The sequence below is a fragment of the Trachemys scripta genome, chromosome 4, assembly GCF_013100865.1.
Source record: "Trachemys scripta elegans isolate TJP31775 chromosome 4, CAS_Tse_1.0, whole genome shotgun sequence".
NCBI classification, from domain to species: Eukaryota; Metazoa; Chordata; order Testudines; family Emydidae; genus Trachemys; species Trachemys scripta.
The window spans coordinates 64,146,119-64,171,506 of NC_048301.1; the positions used below are offsets into that span (position 1 = coordinate 64,146,119).

General features: G+C 41.5%; 1 protein-coding gene across 5 annotated transcripts in view; it reads right to left on the bottom strand.

Moving 5' to 3' along the window:
• Positions 1–25,388, bottom strand: part of PSEN1 (presenilin 1) — a 52,976-nt gene that overhangs the window by 18,163 nt on the left and 9,425 nt on the right. For all 5 annotated transcript variants that reach the window (XM_034769246.1, XM_034769247.1, XM_034769248.1 and 2 more), the window contains exons 2-6: positions 24,222–24,365; positions 18,616–18,869; positions 16,877–17,018; positions 12,207–12,274; positions 10,706–10,926 (exon numbers count right to left, since the gene is read on the bottom strand). In XM_034769246.1, coding sequence (XP_034625137.1) covers positions 10,706–10,926; positions 12,207–12,274; positions 16,877–17,018; positions 18,616–18,869; positions 24,222–24,305 — 769 coding nt within the window. In that variant the 5' untranslated portion in view covers positions 24,306–24,365. The remainder of the gene's footprint in view (positions 1–10,705; positions 10,927–12,206; positions 12,275–16,876; positions 17,019–18,615; positions 18,870–24,221; positions 24,366–25,388) is intronic.

Consider the following 25,388-nt stretch of genomic DNA (forward strand, 5'->3'; position numbering starts at 1 on the left):
CCACGAGTGACAAAAGTTTTAGCGTTGAAAAGCGCTAAAAGCTGCGCTCCCAGCGATAAAGGTACCACCGCCCGTTAGGGGTGGTTTTTTTTTTTTTTTTTTTTTTTTTTTTTAAAAAGTCACCAGGAGAGCTCTCCCATGGCTATAAAGCATGTCTACACTGCCCACGTCACAACGCTGCTGCGGCCACGCTGTAACGTGGGTAGCGTAGACATACCCTTACTTCCCTTTCTGTGAGTTCTAGTCTCTGAGTATTCACTATGAGTGACTCCCATGCAGTGCCTATTGAGAAGGCAAGTGCGAGGAAGAGCTTTGCACCACAGGCAGCGCGCAATGGAGGCTGGGGGAGGCTAAGCCTCCCCAAACCTCATGCCACTGGGGGGCGGGGAGGAGGGGAGATGGCGGATTTGGGGCCCCCAGAAAAATCACCCCACTCCGCCACAGCCCTGGGGCCATGGCAGGGGCATAGAGCTTTTCTGGTCTCAGTGCCGCAGGGGCGGGGCCAGGGGGAGAGAAGAGGTGGAGTAGGGACAGAACGGGGGCAGGGCTGCAAGTGGAAGGGGCACAATGGGGGAAAGGGCTCCAGGCTCAGAGCCCCAGGCAGAGCCAAGAGCTGCGTGCGGTCCCAGCCGAGGCTGAGAGTTTGACTCCGGCTGGGGACGAGCTCTCAGCCCCCGCCCCCACCCCTGTCCTCATAGCTCTGACTGAGCCCCAAACCCGCCCCCCTACCAGGGCCATGGGGGGAGGGGGGGGCTGAGAGCACAAGCAGGGGTGTGGCCTCAGAGGGAAGAGGCAGGGAGGGGGCTAACCTCCCCAAGGAGAACCTTCAACCGCCGCCCATGCTTTGCACCACAGTTAGCAGGATTACAGAAACGAAGGAAGCATCCTCAGCTGAGGCTTGAATCAGGGAATAGTGCCCGGTAAAATGCCAATAGAGCCAATCTGCCAGTCTATAGATTTCCAAGAGTGGGACTCCTTGAAAGGATGCCACTGAGGCAGCTTGCACTCTGGTAGAGTGAGCCCTGACAAATTGTGAAGGAGGGACTCCTGCCTTTTCACAGCAGAGAAAGATACAGCTGGAAATCCATTCTGAGAGTCCCTGGGAAGACATTGCCTCTCCCTTCATCCTCTCAGATATAGAGACAAATAGTCATGGAGATCTTCTAAAGTGCTTTGTCCTATCCAGACTGGATGTCCGCAGGGCTCCAGCATTCCGTTTCCTGCCTCTATATTCCTGAGGTCTTGGGTAAAAAACAACAACAGGTAGGTGGAGTGCCCAGTTCAAGTGAAAGTCAGATGGAACCTCAAGGATGAATTTGCAATCCAGTCTCAGGGATACTCTGTCCCTGTGAAAGACAATATAAGGCAAGTCCACCCTGAGGGCCTAAAGCTCAACTACTCTCTTGGCTGAGTAATGGCTGTGAGGATGGCTACCTTCATTGATAAAAGTAAGAGGCAGCAGGAGGCCAAGAGTTCAAAGGGCAGTTTCATGAATTGGGAAAGCTGTAGGTTCAGGTCCCAAAACAGAATAGGTCTTGATACTGGTAGGAACATTCTGATGGTGCCTTTTAAAAACTTGACTGTTATGGGTGAAAACCCTCTACCAGAGAATAAAAGACATTGATAGCTGCTAAACAAACCCTTAATTTACTAATGGATAGGCCTGTGACTATAAATGAGAGGAGACAGTCCAGGATAAGAGGAATGCCAGATTCCCTTAGAGGCAAATTGTGCCTCTGACACCACAGGGAGAACCACTCCCACTTGGCAGTGTAACACTTTCCTATAGAAGGTTTTTTGTTTTTGAAAAGGATGAACAGAACTTTCTCCAAGCAGGATCTCCCTAAGTCTGTCATCCATCCTAAAACCAGGCTGTCAAATGAAGGATTGCCGGTTTGGGATACCTGGTGCCACCCCTGTTCTGTGACCGTAGGTCTGGAAACGGTACAGGTGAATGCATGGGTGGGAGACCACCTGTAGGGCCCTGGTGAAGCAGAATTGCCGTGGCTGGTCTTTTGGAGGACTCATGGTGGGAGCAGAATGGGAGGAAAGGTGTGACCAGTGCGCTAGGAATGCATCCTCTCTGAGCAGCTCCCCGAGCGTCCAGAAAGCAATAAGTTGAGCACCTTCTGTTGTCCTGGGTTGCAAAAAGGTTGGAAGATGGGGATCCCCACTGGCAAAAGATTCATTGGGTGACAGATGGGTAGAGCTCCCGCTCGTGAAAATGCCTGCTGAGGCTATCTGCTAGGGAATTCATTACCCCAGGCAGATGCACTGCAGACGATGATCTGGTGCTGGATGCACCAGTTCCAGAGGTGCACCACCTCCATGCAGAGTGATGCAAACCTTGATCCCCTCTGTGTGTTTATATACTAAGCAGTGGTCACATTGTCTTATTTTACCTGGACCCGAGTGGATTGAATGAAGGGGAGGAATTTTTTGCATGCTTCATGGACTGCTTGAAGCTCAAGTTGGTTGACCTGGTGTGTGCCACTTTTAAGAAGTCCAGGAGCCCTGAGCTATATGGTCACCCAGGTGTGCCACCCCAGCCTCGGAGGGATAGGTCTGTCATGAGTGTCTGTGGGTGGGGCAGAAGCAAGGGACCCCCCCCCCACACACAAACTCTATTTCCATCGGGTCAGAGATGTCCAGACACTGGGAGGAAGTGCGACTCTCTTATCCAAGGAGTCTCTTTGGGACAGACCTTACTCCGCCAAACTTGGAGCCTGCGTAGGTGAAACCTGGCGAAAGGGGTCACATGAACGCATGAAGCCATATGGCCTAGAAGTACCAAGCGAGACCAGACTGCCATCTGAGGACTGAGACAGAGTTGGCTACCAGAATCTCATTGCGAAGAATCTGTACTGTGGCTACATGAATCCACGACTGCTTCAATAATATCTATAGTCATTATGGGTGTTTAAGTGGACACTCCTGGATTTTCTTAAAAGTTCCAAGGAGTGGCATATGTAGAGCAGGGCAGCAATTGCTATTCGTACTCCTGATATGACTGTCCCTTGAGGAGCCAGTGTCATAGACTCACAGGATTGGTGCTATAGCCCCAGCTTTGGAACAGTCTCTAGGAGACCCCTTCAGTGTGTCAGACCCTCTCAGGGTCTCACTCTTGCTCCAGGGTAAGCCAGGTGGCTCCACTGCCTCCTTACACAGGATTTCTGGGCCTGCAGCACTCCTGCTTCACACCTTGAGCTCTGAGCATTTCCAGTGACACTCACATAGCACTGGCAAAACAGTAGCGTTTATTTCTTAACTGGAACACAGCATAGGAAATCCTGAGGGTAATCTAGAAAAATGAAGGTTAAATCATAGTCCATTCTGATTAGTCCAGCCAAGCTGTAGTGAACCCCTTGTTTCAAGTTGTCTGTCTGTCTTCCTTCCTCCGTCTGACCTTCAGGGTCAAACTTTAGGTAAGAGCCCCAACTCTTCTCTCCCACCTCATAGCGCTCCAGACCCTTTATCTCCACCTGGGCAATCTGTTGTTCAGCTTCCCTAAGAAAAGGCAGGGAAGTCGCTGGTTGCTAGATGTCAATATTCTAGCAATTGGATCCCCACTGTCTTCTCAGATGCTCCACTGATATGGGGATTAAGGACCAGATAGCTAGGCAACAGTTACACCTATGTCTCCTAGCCTGCCCCAGGAGCAAAGAGTTCCCTTCCACTCACTGGGTAATAAGCCACACAGGGGAAACTGAGGCACAAACAAGCCTCAAAAATATTACAAAAATATTCCCACTGTGTCATAGTCAGTCATCCAGTCAGGGAAATATATAGTGGAGCGAGTAGCATATATGCACTGCCACCATCATCATGACCTTTGTAAAAACTCTTGGAGCTGCTGAAAGTTCAAAACTATTTTGCACTGGAGGTGCTTTGAGTCCATTCTGAAATGCAGGTATTTCTGTGTGCCGAGTGGAAAACAGGTGACCTTAGAACTGAGAGCCACAAAACAGATGCCTTCATTCAAGGAGGGGATTACAGCAGCCAGGGTAATCATCCTGAATTCTGAGTGGCGGATGAACACATTCAATTTTCTGAGGTCCAGGATGGGTCTCCAGTCCCCCTTCTATTGGGGATGAGGAAGTATTTGGAGGAAAAGCGCTTCCCCTTGTGTTGAGGTGGTACCGGTTCTATTGCTTCCAGTTGGATTAGGGAGTCCACTTCCGGTTTGAGGAATGGCTTGTGACAGGGATCCCTGAAGGAGGCTGGGAGGTGGGCAGGTTGGAGATGGGGTAGACAAGAATTCAATGGTATACCCTGTTCAGATGATGTCTAAGATCCACCTGTTTGAAGTTAAAAGTTGACACATTGGAAGGAAACAGGCTAGATGGTCTCCAAAGGAGTCTGGGGAGATTGATTGTGCAAGGACTGGCTGACGGTTCTCGATCGTCCCCATCAAAATGATTTCTTGATAGACGGCTGAGTCTGGAGAGGGAACTGTAGGGTGGAGCAGCATCTGCCTCGCTGTACCATCTGGTGCTTTCTTGGTGGCTCATAGGCCTTTTGGTGCTAGAATGGTGTAGAGTTGGCAAGTATCTATGTTATGGCAGTTTAGAATATTTTCTGCAAGGGGCTCAGTCCACTCCGCCCCTTGTACCCTCAGTTTGCAGCACAAGAAGACAGAGTGTGCAGAAGCAGATTAATGGACATTTCTATTGATGAGTTTCAGTGCATGGAGATTGTGCACCCATGGTGAATACCCATATGGACCAGCACTCAAAGAACTGCACATAACAAACCACGTAACCATTATAACTTGTCATCTTGTTCCCTATTCCTTATTGTTTGTTGCCATCACCTGCCATGTCTACAGTTACAAGTTCTTTGAGGCAGGGGAGATGCATATATTACTGTTTTTAAAAACTATACTTCTCTATAAAACCACTCTTGGCTATCTACAAAATTAGGTAGAAGTCTGCCTTGGTTATGTTTGGTTCACGTTTTTGAAGATTCTCTTTGCAACCGCCAATATTTTTCTTGAGTTTTAAAAATAAGTCATTAGATGTCATAATTACAATGCTGCTGCATAACTGCAATATATATGGAGACCTGTCTACATCAAAAGATCGAACTGCCACTGTTGTGCTATAGCATTAAACAATCTAGTTCCAGGTACTAATAAGAGACAAGCTAGTGTAAAAATATATTGTTGCTAAATAAGAGACTCCCCACAAGAAATGCCACTCAGCTGCAAATCGTGTTTCTATCTGTCTTTGCACTTTGACTTGTAAGTCAACAGTATTCTCAAATACAGCACTATGAAACTGCCAGATTTAATGCCTTGAAATCCCTCTGCTCAGTGTATACTACCAGTGGCTTTTCTTTGCAGAAGTCCAAAGCTAAACCAAGAGAGTTCTACAAAGGGAGTGCCAAATCAGCATAATCACTAACTAGATAAGAAAAATCTGCAAAGGCTGTGTCTTTGCATAGGTTAGAAATGCAGATGAACAAGCACATTTTATGAGGTAATTTGGATTCTCGAGACTAAATAAGTGGAGCATACAGAGGTATTTTATAGAATGTGCAAGTCTCACACAGGCTGCCAACCTGCCTGTTCCCACTTGAACAAGAGAAAGTGTGAATATTTATATATGGAGAGTTTGCAAAAACTAGGATTATTAAACTTAGAAAAAAGGAGTATTAGCAAGGATTTGACTGAGGTATTCAAAGTGATGAGCAGCATAATGAAATATGAGCAGCCCCCTTTTTCATCAAGTCCTCTGGTTCTTGTACACGGGACAACGAATGAAACTAAGAGAAGTAAATATAAAATCAAAGGAAGTCATTGAACCATACATATCAATAAAGGTGACCATAAGAGTATAGCTGTAGGAATACACTACTGGCCACTTGACCAGGATGGGCATTGTGAAATGCTCAGGGAGATCAGAAAGGCTACATAAAAAGAAAAGCCAATAATAATGGGGGATTTCAACTATCCCCATATTGACTGGGAACACGTCACCTCAGGATGGATGCAGAGATAAAATCTCTAGACACCATTAATGATTGCATCTTGGAGCAGCTAGTCCTAGAACCCTCAAGGGGAGAGGCAATTCTTGATTTAGTCCTAAGTAGAGCACAGGATCTGGTCCAAGAGGTGAATATACTTGAACTCCTCATAGGGTGATCAGATAGCAAGTCTGAAAAATTGGGACAGGGGCTGGGGTGTAATAGGAGCCCATATTTAAAAAAAGCCCCAAATATCAGGACTGTCCCTAGAAAATCAGGACATCTGGTCACCCTAACTGCTCAGTAACAGCCATCATAATGTAATTGAAGTTAACATCCTCATAAAGGAGGGTAGGGGGAGGGAAGCTACTGTGATAGGTTTCTTTGAACTTCAAAAAAGGAGAATTACACAAAAAAGAGGAAGCTAGTTAAAGAGAAATTAAAAGTAACGGTCACAAGAGTGAAATGCCTCCAGACAGCATGGAAATTTAAAACACCAGAATAGAGACTCAAACTAAATGTATACCCCAAATAAAAAACTAAAAACAGAAAGAGGACCAAAAAAAAGTCACCATGGCTAAACAGCAGAATAAAAGAGGTGGTTAGAGGCATCCTTTAAAAACTGGAAGACAAATCTTACTGAAAACAGAAAGGAACAAACTCTGGCAAGTCAAGTGTAAAAATATAATTATGCAGGCCAAAAAAGAATTTGAAGAGCAACTACTAAAAAGACACAAAAACTAACAACAATTTTTTTTTTTTTTTTTTTGTTTTTTTTTAAAAGTGCAGCAGAAGCAGGAAGCCTGACAGAAAAATCAGTGCAGCCACTGGACAATCAAGATACTAAAGCAGCACTTCAGGAAGACAAGGCCGTTGTAAAGAAGCTAAATCAATTCTTTGCACCAGTCTTCACTGTAGAGAACATGAAGGAGATTCCCATACCTAAGCCATTCTTTTTTAGGTGACAAATCTGCGTAACTGTCCTAGTCTGAGGTGTCAATAGAGGAGGTTTTGGAATAAGTCACCAGGACCAGAATGGATTCACCCAAGAGTTCTGAAGGAACTCAAATATGAAATTGCAGAACTAATAACTCTGGTATAAAGAGACAAAGAGTCCCGTGGCACCTTATAGACTAACAATCTATAAGGTGCCACAGGACTTGTCGCTTTTTACAGATCCAGACAGACGGATACCTCTCTGATACCTGTGGTATCTAACCTATTGCTTAAATCAGCTTCTATATCAAATGACTGGAAGATAGCTAATGTAATGCCAATTTTTTAAAAAAAAGCTCCAAAGGTGATCCTGGCAATTACATGCCATTAAGCATGAGCACAAGGCCAATTGTTTGAAACTAAAATAAAGAACAGAATTATCAGACACCTAGATGAAGATGATTTGTTGGGGAAGAGTCAACACAGCTTCTGTAAAGGGAAATCATGCTAACCAAAATATTAGAATCATTTGAGGGAGCTCAAAGCATGCGGACAAGGGTGATTCAGTTGATTAGTGTACATGGACTTTCAGAAAGCCTTTAATAAGTTCCCTCACCAAAGGTTCTTAAGCAAACTCAGGCCTAGATTACAATGGGCGGGGGGAGGGGAGGAAAGAAAATCGATCTAAGTTACGCAACTTCAGCACGTGAATAACGTAGCTGAAGTCGACGTACTTAGAACTACTTACTGCAGTGTCTTCACTGCAGTAAGTTGACGGCTGACGCTCTCCAGTTGACTTCGCCTGCACCTCTCACCCTTTACGGTGGAGTACCGTAGTTGACAGGAGAGTGCTTGGTGGTCGATTTATTGCGTCTAGACTAGATGCGATAAATTGACCCCTGCTGGATCAACTGCTGTCAATCGATCCAGCGGATGATGTAGACAAGCCTTAAGAAGTCATGGGATAAGAGAAAAGGTCCCCTCATGTATCAGTAATTGGTTAAAAGATGGGAAACAAAGGGTAGGAATAAATTATTAATTTTCACAATGGAGAGAAGTAAACACTGGATCACCCAAGGATCTATGCTGGGAACTGTGCTATCCAACATATTGATATATCATCGGGAAAAGAGGGTATGTGATGTGTCAAAATTTGCAGATGATATAAAATTACTGAAGATAGTTAAATCCAAAGCTGACTGAAAAGAGTTACAAAGGAATCTATCTAAACTGGATGACTGAGCAACAAAATGGCAGATAAAATTCAATGTTGCTAAGAGCAAAGTAATGCACAATGGAAAAAAATAATCCCAAATACACACAAAGTGATGGGATCTAAATTAGCTGTTACCACTCAAGAAAGATCTTGGCTTCATCGTGGATAGTTCTTTGAAAACATCTACTCAATGTGCACCAGCAGTAAAAAAAAAAAAAAAAAAAAAGTTAACAGAACATTAGGAACCATTAGCAAAGAGACCAATAAAAAACATAAAATATCATAATGCCACTATCTAAATCCATGGTATGCCCACACCTTGAATACTGCGTGCATTTCTGGTCACCCCATCTCAAAAAAGATATATTAGAATTGAAAAAGGTATGGAGAAGGGCAACAACAATGAGGAGGGGTATGGAACAGCTTCCATGTGAGGAGAGATTAAAAAGACTGGGACTGTTCAGTTTACAGAAGAGAGGGAGGGGGTATGTCAGAGCTCTATAATATCATGACTGATGTGGAAAAAGTGAATAGGGAAGTGTTATTTACTCATTCACATAACAAGAACCAGGGGCACCCAATGAAATTAACAGGCAGCAGTTTTAAAACAAACATAAGGACGTACTTCTTTACACAATGCAGTCATCCTTTGGAACTCATTGTTAAGGGATGTTGTGAAGGTCAAAAGTACAACTGGGTCCAAAAAAGAATTAGATAAGAATCTGATAACCGTGGAATTCACCCCTACCAGGTTGAAAATAGCCCAAATGTGGTGACTTTCAAGTCACATTGTGAAGCCTGTCTTCCTTGGGCTAGCACCCAGGGAAGGCTAAGGTGCTCTGAGTGTGGGGTTTCTTTGGGGAATCTGAGGGGTGGAGATTATTATTATTGGATAACTGCCTATTTTCTATTGGACAGGAATTGCTGCTGTTTGTTATTGTTATGGAGTGTATTTCACATGGATGGGACAGTCTTGTCCAAACATGTTATGTTGTTTAAAGTGAAATAAATAAAATCTTATGACTACTAACACTTGGATTCATGCCAGCTGTGAAACAAGGGCTTAATAAGCAGTTGACCTATGAAGGCCAAGGAAGACTCTCCCTACCTCATTCAGAACCTGGGTCAAACAGCTAGCACTACGTGCGTAAGGAACATTTTCACCCTCTTCCGAGGCATCAGGTACCTGAGGACAATACTGGCCCAAGATGGACAAAGGGCTAATCAAGTCTGATTAATCTTGTATTTCTACAAATATGGATGGGAAAAAAAAACAGACCCTCACCTTTCCTATCATCAGGGAATTTCAGATTTCGTGTCTATCTGCAGATAAAATTCACTTCTGCGTTTCCAAATTAATTCAAATTCTTTACGAGTAAGTTTGCATTGATCCTCCTCTTCGCTATAAGAAATTTAAATTATACACTAGGAGCTAGGGGTGTGATCACAAACACATGCTTGCGCTAGCTCTTGTCTTGGTCGCATGAGTATCAATAGCAGTGTAGCACGGCTAGCGGAGGTATGGCTGAGAGGTTATACCGGGGGTTATGAACTCAGCGCAGCTCAGCCTCTGCTGCCACTACCCATGCTATCACAGCTTCACTGCTACTTATACTCGCCCTAGCTCGAACGTGTACACAAGTAGGGGAAATCACATTCCTAGCTTGTCGCATAGCCGTAACCTTAGATATTCTGGCCTATTATGTAAACTAAATCAGTCTTTGAGACACATCTGCCCTTACAGCAAGATCATGAAAACCATAAAATACAGAGTACCACTCCTACGGAAGGGCTTCAGTGCCCTTTACAAGTGTATGATAACTGTCTGAGACGGGTTATGTGATCTCTAGGTATAGTTTATTGCAGCCTACTCTGGTATGAAACATAACGTATGATAGTCTAGAAAAGGAAATGACTACTATTCTGATTTGAACTGTGGGAGAGCATTTAACTGTGCCATGACTAGATCCTCCTGTGTGAAGGAACTTTTTCCTAAGGAAAACTCCTAGAGGAATTTCTGAGATTACCCTGTTCTTGTCAGGGGATGGACTGGCCCCCTTGGTATCTGGAGGACCCTACGGAGGCCACAGCTATCCACCTGAAGCCCTTGTACCCAGGATGTGGCTCCAGCCTCCCGAGGAACTGCTTCACTCTGTAAATACAATAGCTCCCAAAGGCCCTTGAGGGAGTGGGAGACACAAAAGTTATCGTCAATGAGACCAGAAGGAGGACTACAATATGGGTTTCAAGCCTATCCTCTCCTCCCTTGTACTACCCCAATTCCACTCCCATCTGCACTTCCTGCAGACCCCAGGGAGGGCCCCTCATAGGGTCCAGGATATGTGGACAGAGACGGTATTGCAGAGGCACTCAGAGGTAACAGCCATTTGAGGGGGACCTCCCTTACAGCTAACTCATGGGTAACACAATCTGGTCCCTGGAATTTGAGTAAGACATTAAAGCAAAACCCTTGCCCTGCCTGTGTTTGGATCCTGGATTTTATGCCTGGTCAAACAGATGGAAGAAGTGAAAGTAGGAAGAGGGCATGCCATCATTGCTGGTATTATGCTTTTTTCAGGATCTTACCGTATACTGAAATCACAGCTAGGATAAGCCACGCAGTCCATTCAGGAAGGTATTTAATGAATACCAGGGCCATGAGAGCACTGATCATAATGAGATATGCTTGCTGGAGCCGGAGCGGGCCTTTCCAGTGAATGCAGATCATTCCCACCACACCGAAGTTCCAGATCATGAGCGCGAGGGTAATGTAGTCCATGGCAACGTTATAGGTCTTAAAAACCTCACTAAAACATTTAAGAAAAGGAATTTAGATAAAGAAAACAGGCATCTGTTTCCCTAAAGCAATGGCAAAAAACAAAGAAGGCAAACTTGAGAATTAGATTTTAAAACTCTACACTCCATGTATTTTGACAAAGTTGTTCTTTTATTAGATCTTAATTAGATCTGACAATGACTCAAAGAAACAGTTTGCTTTTTGAGGAAGAGGTAGTTTTACAGGGCATGTTTCATTTAAACTATTTTAGGTTTACTAATTCAGTTTTCTGCAGTACAACCTTCTATTGACCCTCTTGTTTCCTTCTCAGTCACAGATCAAAAAGCTGCCAGCACAGGAGATCAATGCAAAGTAGTTACCTTAATTAACCTATAGATGGTCTTCCATTTTGTAAGTAAAATTTCAAAAAAATAATTTCCTTGCATACAAATGGCTCTATTAGCTACCTGGAATATCAACTAGACACGTACTACCACTATGTCAACCATGCAAGGGAAAGAGGATGTAGTGTGAATGCTTCAGCTGATCAGACATTGTCCTGGGCCCTAATGAACTGATTTTTTTTTTTTTAATTAAGAGAACAAAATATTCTCTGAAATAAATATATCTAAGAAATTTAAAGTTACGATGGCTCTCCAGGAATATAAGCCTGGGGTTCGTCATTCACCTTTGTCCTATTGGATGAAATCCTAGTGCTAACTCAGAGCTAAGAAAAGCATGCTGACTGTAAGAGTGTGTTTGGGGTTTGCACCACCATTATAGCTGCCCACCATTACCAGAAAGTAAAAATCTCCCTTTGAAGATGGAGCTATGTTCCTCAATCAGATATGAGAGATTACTGAATACAATGAATGGAAAAACTACCTTGCAGGGAACAAGTATATTTTCTCCAAGTCATAGGCAACTTCCACTGGCCTGCGAAAAAATCAGTGCTCGAGCATGCTGCTGGCACAGAATGCTGCTAAATGGCCATGCCTGATGAGGTGGTGAAGTGCTGCTTCAGGATCTGACTTACAGGACAAGTACAAAACCTTGAAACATGGGTCTATTCTGCTGTAGATGCAAGTGCATAACTTTCATTAGATAGAATAGAAGTGTGTATCGGTGGCAGAGCAGATTCCTTTCAGTAGATTAAGTCTTTTAGACTGTTCCCAAATAAACGCTCTTTGCATGGCTGACCCTTACCAATTACCATGGTGACATGAGGGCAACTGTTTACATATGCTTATGGTGAAGAGACAAAGACTGTCTGGAAGACAAATTCTGAAGCTGAAACTCTTGTAGACTTACCCCAAGTAGATGAATGAGAAAAAGAAAAGCAGCAATAGAGAAGAAATTATAAGCCAGCCATGGATCACCTGAAAGAGGAAGACACATCAACAAACATCTCCATTTCAAACTTGACATTTTAAAGTTAAATTACCGGTACATCTTTATCAAAAATGCCTTTTTAAAAAAAAAAAGGTTCAATTTCATAGGCAGAAGATACAGCAATATCTGAGCCCATTTTCAGAGTACCACTTACAGCCTCCAGCCTCTCCAAGAGGAAAATATTAATACCTGGTGGTTAGTGCAAGGGACTGAGATTCAGAAGTCTTTGGCTCCATACCTTACTGTCTACTGATACATTGATTTTTGGCTAGTCCCTTTACTTCTGTGCCTGAGTTTACCCATCTATAAAATGGGGCACTACTTAACCAACTATTGTAAATTGCTTTAGGATCCTTGAATAAAAGGTGCTGTACAAGTGCAAAGTATTTTTGGCATATTAACTTACAGCACTTTGATAATGTTGGATTGATGTCAAAGTAGAATATACTGCATTGTAAAATACATGAAAAAAAAATCTATTAATTTTTCTATTTAAAGAAATGAACAGCCCAGTTTCCAAATCATTAGCAGAATCTGTGTGTAACCTTACGGATAAAGTACAATGTCAAAGTGCTTTATTTATGAATTCTAGCATATTAAAATCAACTAGAATTAACATAAGGCATCGCGTAAGGAATGAATGAATAATGAATGTAAGCAGCTTTAGTATTTGCCCTTCATATGCAATAAAAAACACCTAATAGTGTGGCCTATACACATTACACAATTTGATACGTCACCATGTACATCAAGAAGACAACAGTGTTCTGAGATTAAAGTCTAGCAAGACATACATTAATTTTACAAAAAAAAAGTTACATTAGAAAAAAATAATCAAACCTTGTTTTAAGGCGTGAGAATACTTTGGGACAAGTCCTTCATACTAATGTCCCAGACTAAAAACAAAGATTGAAGAGAATTTGGAAAGTCCTATAACTATGATCATGTCTGAACTGACAGGCTGCAAAAAGACAAAATGCTAGATTTCCTAAGTACCAGATTACAAAAAACAAAGCTCTGAAATGCCACATCGAACTGGTAGAAAATCATCCAAAACCTAGGGAAAAAAGTAATGAAGGAGGGGAATGGACAGTCTCTTCAGAAAAACAGATTCCTAGAATTGTAAAAGTCAAAAACTCCAACCTGTTAAAGACTTCGGGCAAGTTCTGGCCTTAAGAAGAGTACCTTTGAGGTGCAATGGGGTATGAAATACATAAAATATAAAAAATATTTTTTCTTCTAGACAAGGAACCTCACACACAAGCTAACACACAGACCCCACAACTAGATTAAAGTTCTTTGTAGATAAACAATTCAGAAGCAGTAATTTAGTACTTGTTTGAACTGAGTAAAATGGTACAAAAATCCTTCCTGTGTTGAAGTCAGATTCAGAACAGAATTTACTGCTCAAAACAATATACATCCAAGAGAACTCAATCTTTCTGATCTGGAGCTTTGTTTTTCTCTTTATTTCCCTCCCTATGAAGGGTTTATATTGGATTTTAAACATTTTTAAAAACAATAAAAACTTCTTATGAAATTTAATGTTTTACCTTGTAGAGATTATTTCTGTTTCAGCAACAACCTTCTAACAAACAAGAGTCAAGTTTCATATATGTTTTAGATTTTTTTTTTTTTTTTAAAGTGTGTTCAGAGGCCAGTGCAGCATCTCTTCCACATTCCTTCTCTTCCTCTGGGCCATCCTTCACGATGTATCCCAGATTACAAAAAAACCTCAATGTAACAAGACTTGTTGGCAAGCCTGGGTAACCTCACAGGTTGGCCTCTATATCCGATAGAGCCTTCTCAAAAAAATAAAGGCTGTGCAGCTTTCTCCTTTGCATTAAGCATTCTGTTTTTAAATGCTGTTAGCAGGGAAGACATCACATTTCTGTCACCACCAACTGTTACAAGGGGAAGAACGCTGAAGTTGGGAGATCAGCTTTACAAATACCGTGTAAGGCTACACATACATTCTGATAGAGTGGAAGAGTGGATTTTGTTTTTAAAAACAAAATCTTTTCAGGTCACTTTGATGGACAAGATGACATAACTTTATTGTTAAAAGAAAGACACATTAGCAATAAGAAAACTCCAAAGAAAACTGTCCCACTCGCTAGGAAGAGAAGAGACCTGGAGGTACAGTGTGCCTGAATACTAATGTCCCATTCTAGCAAAGACCAGGTCTGCTCTACTGAACAAATGCCAAAAAGTGCATAACTCTAAGGCAGTGGTTCTCCACCATGGGTACACAGAGGTCTTCTGTGGGATACATCAACTAACCTAGATATTTGCCTAGTTTTACAACATGCTACATAAAAAGCACTAGCGAAGTCAGTACAAGCTAAAATTTCATACAGATGACTTGTTTATGCTGCTCTAAATACAATACTTATATTCCAATTGATTTATTTTATAATTATATGGTAAAAATGAGAAAGTGAGCAATTTTTCAGTAATAGCGTGCTGTGACACTTGTATTTTTAATGTCTAATTTTGTAAGCAAGTAGTTTTTAAGTGAGGTGAAACTTGGGGGGGGGGGGGGGTACGCAAGACAAATCAGACTCCTGAAGGGGATATAGTAGTCTGGAAAGGTCAAGAGCCACTGCTTTAAGGCCCCAATCCTGCAACACTTACATGTGCTTAACTACCCTGAGTAGCCTCACTGATACACCTAATTGTTTCAGTTAGGTATCACAACATTTTCCACCCCAGTAATGTGTGTTCTTCACATTACATGGCTTTTCAAACACTAAATGGTTTTCAAAACCACCTGTCCTTTTCTCATAGAAGTTTCTCAACACACTTCATGTGAAAGACAAGTGTTATCCAACATATTTCATAACATGTCATGGCAAGTTTCTAGACTTCTGATTAAAACATTCCCATGTCTCACCTGACAATGGCTCCTACACTAACTGATTTGTTGGTACAGAGTCAGCTTGCCTGCTAAAACCTGAATAAAAGTGAGTTGCCAAGGTTTGCAAAATACAGGGAATTAAATCTGGAGCTCTGGCAGTAAAAGAATTTGCTTAGACAGACTGAAAACATGGGGGAATTAAGGCAAAAATAAAGATACATGAAAGAATAAGAAGCTACTCAGATAAGCTTAGAAGGCGTGATTTCTGATGGTTAGAGTCAGAATCTGAAATCAGGACTAGCTCTACTATTGATTTGTTCTGTAACCTCATGCAAGACACTTCACATTTGGGCCTCAATTTCTCCAGTTGGAAAATTGGGACAATACTTTCCCTACCTCAAAGGCGTTTTCCCAGACATAATGCCTGAATGAAAGGCACTACAAATGAGCAAAGTAGATACCATACTGCCACCATTTGGGATGTCAAATATTCTTTAGCTAGAAGTTTGTTTCTGTTCACTGAAATATAAACTAACCGTGATTCTCTACATACCCAGCAGAAAATTAGATTTATGTTCAGCAACTGGGTGCCTGGATTTTTTCAGTGCAGAGGCCTGGAGATACTGTGTTAGCCTCATTTAAATTCAAAAATTCAACATTTTTCATGAAGCAAAAATCACTACCAAAGCTCCAATATTTATTTTGTCATTAAATTTAGTTTTATGCAACCTACATATTCACTTTCTGATGTGCCAAAGATTTTTGTAATGACAGTGCACAACTGCACTGTAGAAATGGCCAAGGGGAAGCTAGAGGTTTTGGCAGCTTGGTAAGCACAGGTGAGACTTCTGGCATATGGGGAGGCCCAAAAAACAGTTTGGGATTGTGGGTTTAAGCACATCAGTTGGCTGCTTCTACTAAAATGATCAGCACTGAAATAATTTAAATATCTATTTTAAACTATCATTGTTAGGTTTTTGAGTCAATACCCCATTGTGATAGATGGGGAAGTTAACACCTCATAAATCTTGTTCCAGAGTGCCTGCAGACTCAGGCAGATGTCACAATGTGGCAACATTATCAAAAGACTTTTTTCATTGCATCCATGCAGGTTAGAAACTCCTCCCAAAAAATCGCAGAAGCTGTAACTAAATTTTGTGGCAAGGAGTGAATTTGAAGGCTAATTCTGTGACTGTAGAACACAGATACTCAAGGGTCTGACTAAAAGACAGTATATCATTGTTATTCCACATCCTGCTTTATTGAATATTAAAGAAAAAAAAACAATCAGTGGGCCAAAAGCAGCCCACACCAGCAGCTTTAACATGGAGCATTGACATATGGAGACTACAAGTTCTAGCAAGTTGATGTGACCCTCATCTAGATTAAGTCTGAGCTCCCATTAATAATACCATTATATATTTTTGAGTCCTGATCTCAGGTGACATACCATCACACACAAAAATTGCTGTTGAAGTGCATTTTATTATTGGCAATGCCAAGATCATGCCTTGTCCCCTTTTACTCCATGAAAGACTATGTACTATCTGATACAATAAATTGTCCATTCCCCTCCCAATATGGGGAACAAGGCTCCAAAAACTAAAGCAGTGAATGTCCGTGCTGCCAGTTTAATTAATCATGATTGCTCTTTCCCTGACAATACATTTCAGGAAATAAAAGGAGGTTAGCAGGATTAATTACCAAGGTTAACTGCATCTGTGCTCACCTTATAGCACCTGTATTTGTAAAGCACAACCAGGAGTATGGTCATGACAATGATGACACTGATCATGATGGCAGCATTGAGAATAGAGTTCAGGGCTCTCTGTCCCACAGTGTCTGTGTCTTCAGTGAACGGAGTGTAGATACTACAATACAGACCAAAAAAAGAAATGAAATTCCAATACATATTCCACATAAATGTTTTCTAGATAAAAGCTCAGGATCAATATGTAGATATTTAAAGCCAATTTCCCTCTTGACATCTCAGTACTTATCTTTCAAATTAAAGTTACAAAAGTGAGTTATTTTCTGCTTAATAAGAGAGCAACCAACATTTAAAAGCTATTTTATGTATAGCAGCAATTCTCAAACTGTAGGTTGGGACCCCAGAGTGGGTCGTGACCCCATTGTAATGGGGTCACCAGGGCTGGCGTTAGACTTGCTGGGGACCGGGGCCAAAGCCCTCAGGCTTCAGACCTGTGTGGCAAGACTCAGATTACAGGCTCCCTGGGCTGAGCCCTTGGGCTTCGGCTTTGGTCCCCCCACCCGGAAGAGTGGGGCTCGGGCGGGCTCAGATTTCAGTCCCCACTCCTGGGGTCATGTAGTAATTTTTGTTGTCAGAAGGGGATCACGTGCAATGAAGTTTGAGAACTCCTGATTTATAGCATGCAAGTAAATGTGAATTAGATCACACTAAGTATATTTGGTCCTTTGTACATACACCATCTAGTGGATATTCAATAAAATGCAACCTGAAAATAAAAATGAGTACAGCAGGGGAGGAATTAGATTTTCTGTTCTGTGGGAAATTCCATGAGTTTAAAAAAAAAAAAAAAAAAAAAAAAATCAAAATCTATTCCAAAACAGAACAAAACCAAAATTTTAAGACTTCCTAATGCAATTAAATTAAAAAATAGTAATTTCAGATCACGTTTCATTCTGATCTTAACATTTTAAATTTTTTTCAATATCTATTTTGAAGCCACAAACCAAACATGTTGTGACATTATCAAAAAGCTGTGTCAGTTTTTTTCCTCCAAAAATGAATTTTTGTTAAATTCAGCATGTTTCCACAAAATGTTTTTCCATTGGACAATGCAGATCTGTTGAAATTGAAAAATTTAGTTGGAAAATTTCTGGACACCTCTTGCTAATGTATTTATTTCTTTGTCAACAAGCACCATAAACAAACCTGAACCCTGCATACATATGGATGTTCATTAAGCTCTCATTTTTCATCACTAATGAAGCTTTAATTTCTAATGGAGTGCAATTTTCATGGTCTGTGCTCAGAATTAAGTCCATATCACGTAAACATCATACAAGAGGCACAAACTATTCAGTCAAAGGCCAGAATTCAGATGAAAGTAATGGTGAACAAATTACCTTGAGAGAGGTGCTTCTACAAGGGAGGGTTGAAATTATTGGCAAAGCAGCAAAGAGAAACTTCAGGTTTCACCACGGTAAGTCCTTTAACTTACGCAAGCACAAGAAAAATTGGGCTGATCTGGTAGGAGAAACCAGTCTGGATCAGTCTCCAGGCTGACTGGAGCTGGGAACAATGCTGAAAGTAGGGCTGCTGGACTCCAGAAGGACCAGCATCAAGCCAGGGCTTGGGCTGGAGGAAAGGTAATTGTATAATATAGGCACTTGAAGATGTGCAGACACATAGTAAAGGAAAGGATTCCCAGAAGACCCAAACCAACAAAGACAATACAAAAAATCAGAAGATTTGATACATACAGCTGTCCATCCTTGCGTGTATAAAAGCTGACAGACTTGATGGTTGCAACAACTACCACCATGCAAAGTGTGACAGGTGCAAAGAGCATAATCACATGCTTTGCCCCATATTTCAATGTCAACTCCTCATCTTCTTCGTCCTGTTCCACCACTTGCTGCACCCTATTCTGTGGCTGCCCATTAGTCTCTGATTCAGGGTTGTCATTGCGCCTTCGCTCACTATTATCATGGCGTCGCCTCTCACTGTTGTCATTCTGCAAGATAAATAATCCCATTTCCCATAAGCATCTGTTTGCAACCTGTGTTCTGTATGCTAGGCCAAGGAGGCTATGGAGTGGGGAATGTATACTGTACTATTTACTGTCATATAGCTTCAGCAGCAAGGATCTAAACGACACCATTTACAATACACTATATGAAAACTGTGGATAGAATGCAAGCATATAAAGTAGGACTGTCAAGTGATTAAAAAAATTAATCACAATTAATCGCGCTGATAAACAATAATAGAATACCATTTATTTAAATATTTTTGGATGTTTTCTACATTTTCAAATATACGGATTTCAATTACAACACAGAATACAAAGTTTACAGTGATCACTTTATATTTATTTTTTATTATAAATATTTGTGCTGTAAAAAAAATAGTATTTTTCAATTCACCTCATACAAGTACTATAGTGCAATCTCTTTATCATGAAACTTGAACTTACAAATGTAGAATTATGTACAAAAAAATAACTGCATTCAAAAATAAAACAATGTAAAACTTTAGCACCTACAAGTCCACTCAGTCCTACTTTTTGTTTAGCCAGACAAACAAGTTTGGTTACAATTTGCAGGAGATAACGCCGCCCGCTTGTTGTTTATAATGTCACCTGAAAATGAGAACAGGCATTCGCATGGCACTGTTGTAGCCAGCATTGCAAGATATTTACGTGCCAGATGCGGTAAAGATTCGTATGTCCCTTCATCTTCAACCACCATTCCAGAGGACGAGTCCATGCTGAAAATGGTTCTGCTCAATAACGATCCAAAGCAGTGCAGACCGACACATGTTCACTTTCATCATCTGATTCAGATGCCACCAGCAGAAGGCTGAATTTCTTTTTTGATGGCTCAGATTCTGTAGTTTCCACATCAGAGTGTTACTCTTTTAAGACTTCTGAAAGCATGCTCCACACCTCGACCCTCTCAGATTTTGGAAGGCACTTCAGATTCTTAAACCTGGGGTTGAGTGCTGTAGCTATCTTTAGAAATCTCACATTGGTACCTTCTTTGCGTTTTGTCAAATTTGCAGTGAAAGCATTTGTGACATTGCACTCCACGTGTTTTATGGAAATATGCTTATGAGTGTGAATATAATGCAACTGGAATATGCTTTATGCAAAAGGCCTCTTGTAAGGTATCATTACAAAGCTTATAATCTACTGAGGGTGTTCATCCTATTTGTATGTATGATATGAAGTATAACTCTAAGGTCTTACTGTAATTATGCAAAGTGTGGGCCATTAATGGTGGTTTGGAAGCTTGATGGCTCCCACTGACTAGGACAATTAGTGTAAATGGCTGTGTTTACTTGCAAATCTTCCTGGGTATGTGTGGGCCAGCCCTGGAAGAATGAAATCTCACAGGACATGTGACCATGTAACAGGATACCGGAATCCATCTTAAACCTGGTGCTTTTCCATTTAGGAGGGGTGGGAATAGAGAGACAAAGGGTTCTCACCTTGGGCCAAAGGTATAAAAGGGGGTGGGGCAGAACAAGGGGGGGTCCCAGTCATGAGAAAGCCCCTGCTTTTTACCTAAGATGCTTGCTGGAACTAACCAGGACTGTGCCAGGGGAAAGGATTGGGCCCAGCTAGGAAAAAGTCTAGTCTGTGAAAGAAGCTTATGGGAACATCTCTGAGGGTGAGATTTACTTGTAAACAGTTGCTTAATGTATTAGGCTTAGACTTGCGTGTTTTGTTTTATATTGGTGACTTACTTTGTTCCATCAGTTATTACTTGAAATCACTTAAATACTACTTTTTATACTTAATAAATTCACTTTTGTTTATTAATTAACCGGGGTAAGTGATTAATACCTGGGGGAGCAAGCAGCTGCGCATTTCTCTCTATCAATGTTATAGAGGGCAGACAATTTATGAGTTTACTCTGTATAAAGCTTATACAGAGTAAAACGGATTTATTTGGGGTTTGGATCCCATTAGGAGCTGGGTGTCTGGGTGCTGGAGATAGGAAACCTGCTGAGCAGTTTTTGGTTGAAGTCTGCAGCTTTGGGGGCGTGGACCAGACCTGGGTCTGTGTTGCAGCAGGCTAGAGTGTCTGGCTCAACAAGGCAGGGTTCTGGAGTCCCAAGCTGGTAGGGAAAACTGGCTCAGAGGTAATTCCAGCACGTCAGGTGACAGTCCCAAGGGGGTCTCTGTGACCGAATCCATCACAGTGTTCTTAAAATGAACAACATGTGCTGGGTCATCATCCAAGACAGCTATAATCTGAAATACATGGCAGAATGCAGGTAAAACAGAGCAGAAGACATACTATTCTCCCGCAAGGTATTCAGTCAAAATTTAATTAGCACTTTTTTTTTTTTTTTTTAAATGAGCATCATCAGCGTGGAAGCATCAGCATGGAGCATCATCAGCATGTCCTCTGGAAAGGTAGCCAAAGCATGAAGGGGCATACAAATGCTTAGCATATCTGGCACATAAACCTTGCAATGCCGGCTACAAAAGTGCCATGTGAACGCCTGTTCTCACTTTCAGGTGACTTTGTAAATAAGAAGCTGGCAGCATTATCTCCTGTAAATGTAAACAAACTTGTTTGTCTTAGCGATTAGCTGAATAAGAAGTAGGACTGAGTAGATTTGTAGGCTCTAAAGTTTTACATTGTTTTGTTTTTGAGTTCAGTTATGTAACAAAATAAACTTACATTTGTAAGTTGCACTTTCACAATAAAGAGATTGCATTATGGTACTTGTATGAGGTGAATAGAAAAATACTATTTCTTTTGTTTATCTTTTTACAGTGAAAATATTTGTAATAAAAATAATATAAAGTGAGCACTGTTCGCTTTGTATTCTGTGTTGTAATTTAAATCAATATGTTTGAAAATGTAGAAAAGCATCCAAAAACAGTTTATAAATTTCAATTGGTATTCTATTGTTTAACACTGCGATTAATTTTTTTGAGTTAATTGCGTGAGTTAGCAGTGATTAATCCACAGCCCTAATATAAAGCAATATTAGAAACTCCAAAACAGGATAAGTTGTTAAAATTGATGTTGCTTTTGTCCAATAGCATGGATTTGTCTTCTACATAAACAAATTACAAATTGAAGGGCCTATTTTTTTAACTTGGATGGAGATACTGTCGAGGCATGAGCATCTGAAAGCAGACGTTAGCCCAAAGTTTGTAACAATTGTAACTTCTTATACTATTACTGAAGATGGTGACAATGTGACATTTGACACTTGTTGCATGGAAGTCCCATGAAAATTATTCTGAAACCAGTCTTTATGCTGTTTACAAGCACTACACTACACTGAGAAGAATCTATCATTATTAAAACTGGAAAAAAAAAAAATCTACAAATCAGTCTGGCATTGCATTCCCACAGTTTTACAATTTTTTAAAGAAAACGGATGTATGAATAGTAATTAAAATCTCAGATACTTCACATTTTTAAAATTAAAAAGACAATTCTCATGAACAACAAACTTGTGGAATGAGTATATCGATTTTTCCCTACAAAAAGGGATTTAGTTTAGATCAGCAGTCCCCAAATTTTATAACACCCTTTCCCTAACAGACCTTTCCATAGCTAGACCATCCCTGCCAGGGGTTTGTCTCACCTGTTCTTAAAAACCTCCAATGACGGAGATTCCACAACCTCCCTTGGCAATTTGGTCCAGTGCTTAAGCATCCTGTCAGGAAGTTTTCCCTAATAGCAAACCTAAATCTTCCCTGCTACAATTTAAGCCAATTGCTTCTTGTTCATCCTCAGAAGTTAATGAGAACAATTTTTCACCCTCGTCCTTGTAATAACAGTTTTTAAGTAGATAAAAAGTTATGTTCCCCCTCAGTCCTCTCTTCTCCAGACTAAACAAAATTTTTTCTCAATCTTTCCTCACAGGTCACGTTTTCTAAACCTTAACCATTTTTTTTATCTGGATTTTCTCCAGTTTTTACACATCTTTCCTGAAATGGGGCTCCCAGAACTGGATGCAATCCTCCAGCTGAGGCCTAATCAGTGAGGAGTAGAGCGGAAGAATTACTTCTCGTGTGTTGCTTACAACACTCCTGCTAATACATCCCAGAGCGATGTTTGCTTTTTTTGCAACAGTGTTACATTGTTGACTCATATTTAGTTTGTGATTCACTATGACCCCCCCAGATCGCTTTCTGCAATACTCCTTCTGATCCCCAGATCCAAAGGCGCCAACTCCATGGGAGCTCCAGGGCTGGAGCACCCACAGGGAAAAAATGGTGGGTGCTGAGCTCCCACCAGCAGCCCTCCTATCAGCTCCCCCATCCTCCACACCTTGCACCCGCCGGCAGGCCCCGCAGATCAGCGCCTTCTCCTTCCTCCCTCCTGTGCCTCCCACCTGCCGCGAACAGCTGTTTCATGGTTTGCAGGAAGCGGGGGGGGGGAGGGAGCGAGGATGTGGCGCGCTTGGGGGAGGGGGTGGAACTAGGTGCAAAGGGGCAAAATGGGAAGAGGCGGGATGTGGGTGGGGCCTTGGGGGGAGGGGTGGAGTGGGGGCAGGACCTGGGGTGGAGCCAGGGGTTGAGCATCCCCCAGCACTTTTAAAAGCTGGCGCCTGTGCCCAGATCCCTTTCTGCAGTATTCCTTCCTAGGCAGTCATTTCCCATTTTGTATGTGTTCCTTTCTAAGTGGAGTACTTTGCATTTGTCTGTATTGAACTTCATCCTATTTACTTCAGACCATTTCTCCAGTTTGTCCAGATCATTTTGAATGTTAATCCTATCCTCCAAAGCACTTGCAACCCCCTCCCATCTTGGTAAAATAAGGTCCATATAGCCCAGTATCCTGTCTTCTGACAGAGAACAGATAATCAAGTGATTACCCCTGTTGCCCGCTCCCAGCTTCTGGTAAAAAGTTTGTGGTATCGTCCACAAACTTTATGAGTGTACTCTCTATGCCATATTATCTATATCACCGATGACGATCTTGAACAGAACCAGACCCTGTACTTGATATGCCTTTACAGCTTGACTGTGAACCACTGATTACTACTCTCTGAGAGCAGTTTTCCAACCAGTTATGCACTCACCTTATAGTAGCTCCATTTAGGTTGTATTTCCCTAATTTGTTTATGAGGTCATGTGAAACAGTATCAAAAGCCTTACTATAGTCAAGATAATTTTTCACTTGACCACAGCTCAAAGAGCCAGGAAGCATCTACTGCTCCCCCGCCCTCCCCCCCATACCTAAAGTTTGTTACCCTGTCAAAGAAAGCTATTAGATTGGTTTGACACAATTTCCTCTTGATGAATCCATGTTAACTGTTACTTATCACCTTATTATCTTCTAGGTATTTGCAAGCTGATTGCCTGATGAAGTAGTTTGTTACTTACAGTATTGCTCAGGTGGTTGTCAGGGAAGTTTTCTGTCAGCTGCCCATGCTGGAACTGAGGTAGGTGTGCAGATAGCTCTGTCATTGGGACAGCTCTGTGGAAACCAATTATTGCTACACAAAACAGATCTTTCCTCTTGAGACACTGCAAGGAAAAGCAGATGTGTTAAGATTCCATATTCACCCACTCTTAAAAAAAAAAATCTTTCATAACTCATGTAGACACAGGATAACCATTTCCCCTGCTTCTCTTTGGTGATGTACAACCATGCTACATTTTCATGAAAATCTGCCCTATGGGGATTTCCCAGCACAAAAATAAAAAAAAAATATCAGAAAAGTCAGTCAGCCACGAGGGTAAACAAAAGAAGCACCAAGTTTACGATTCTATAAGTCACTGAGAAAAGAGGATAAATTCTTTATCCCACCTTGAGCAATTATGCAAACATTCATTGCACATTTGTTCACAATGTAAACGATACACTTGTATTTTTAATTAGACTGCAGAACATCCTCCTATAACTTTCCTTAGCCTCATTACCTCACACCATACCCCACAGCCAAGTAACAGTAAACCACATGCAGGATTCTTCACTCTTGGTTCACTCATTCTCAGGTTGGAGATCTCTCAGCTTCTTGATGCAAGTTTATAGTTTTACATCTTGACATTTGAAAAACTGAAGTTTGACACATAGCATTTAGTATCTTTAATGCTCTGGCAGTTGCCTGGAGTTACACAGAACAATATTTCCATTCAATTACTAAGCACAAAAACCTTCAGCAAGCCTTCAAGTATCAATGCATATTCACCTAGGGCGACCAGACAGCAAGTGTGAAAAATCGGGACGGGGTGGGGGGTAATAGGAGGCTATATAAGAAAAAGCCCCAAATATCGGACTGTCCCTATAAAATCAGGACATCTGGTCACCCTATATTCACCCCCCCCCACCCCCCAACAGATAGCACTTGGGCAAATTTACTCAAATGTGCCATGCATAATATACATGTGGCAGCCCCAGTTATTATTTAAAATCTATGCAAACTCTAATGTAAAAACAATAAGATACATATGAATGAATCTCTCCCGCACCCCCACCCAACAGCTAAGTCAGGGGTCAGCAACCTTTCAGAAGTGGTGCGCCGAGTCTTCATTTATTCACACTAATTT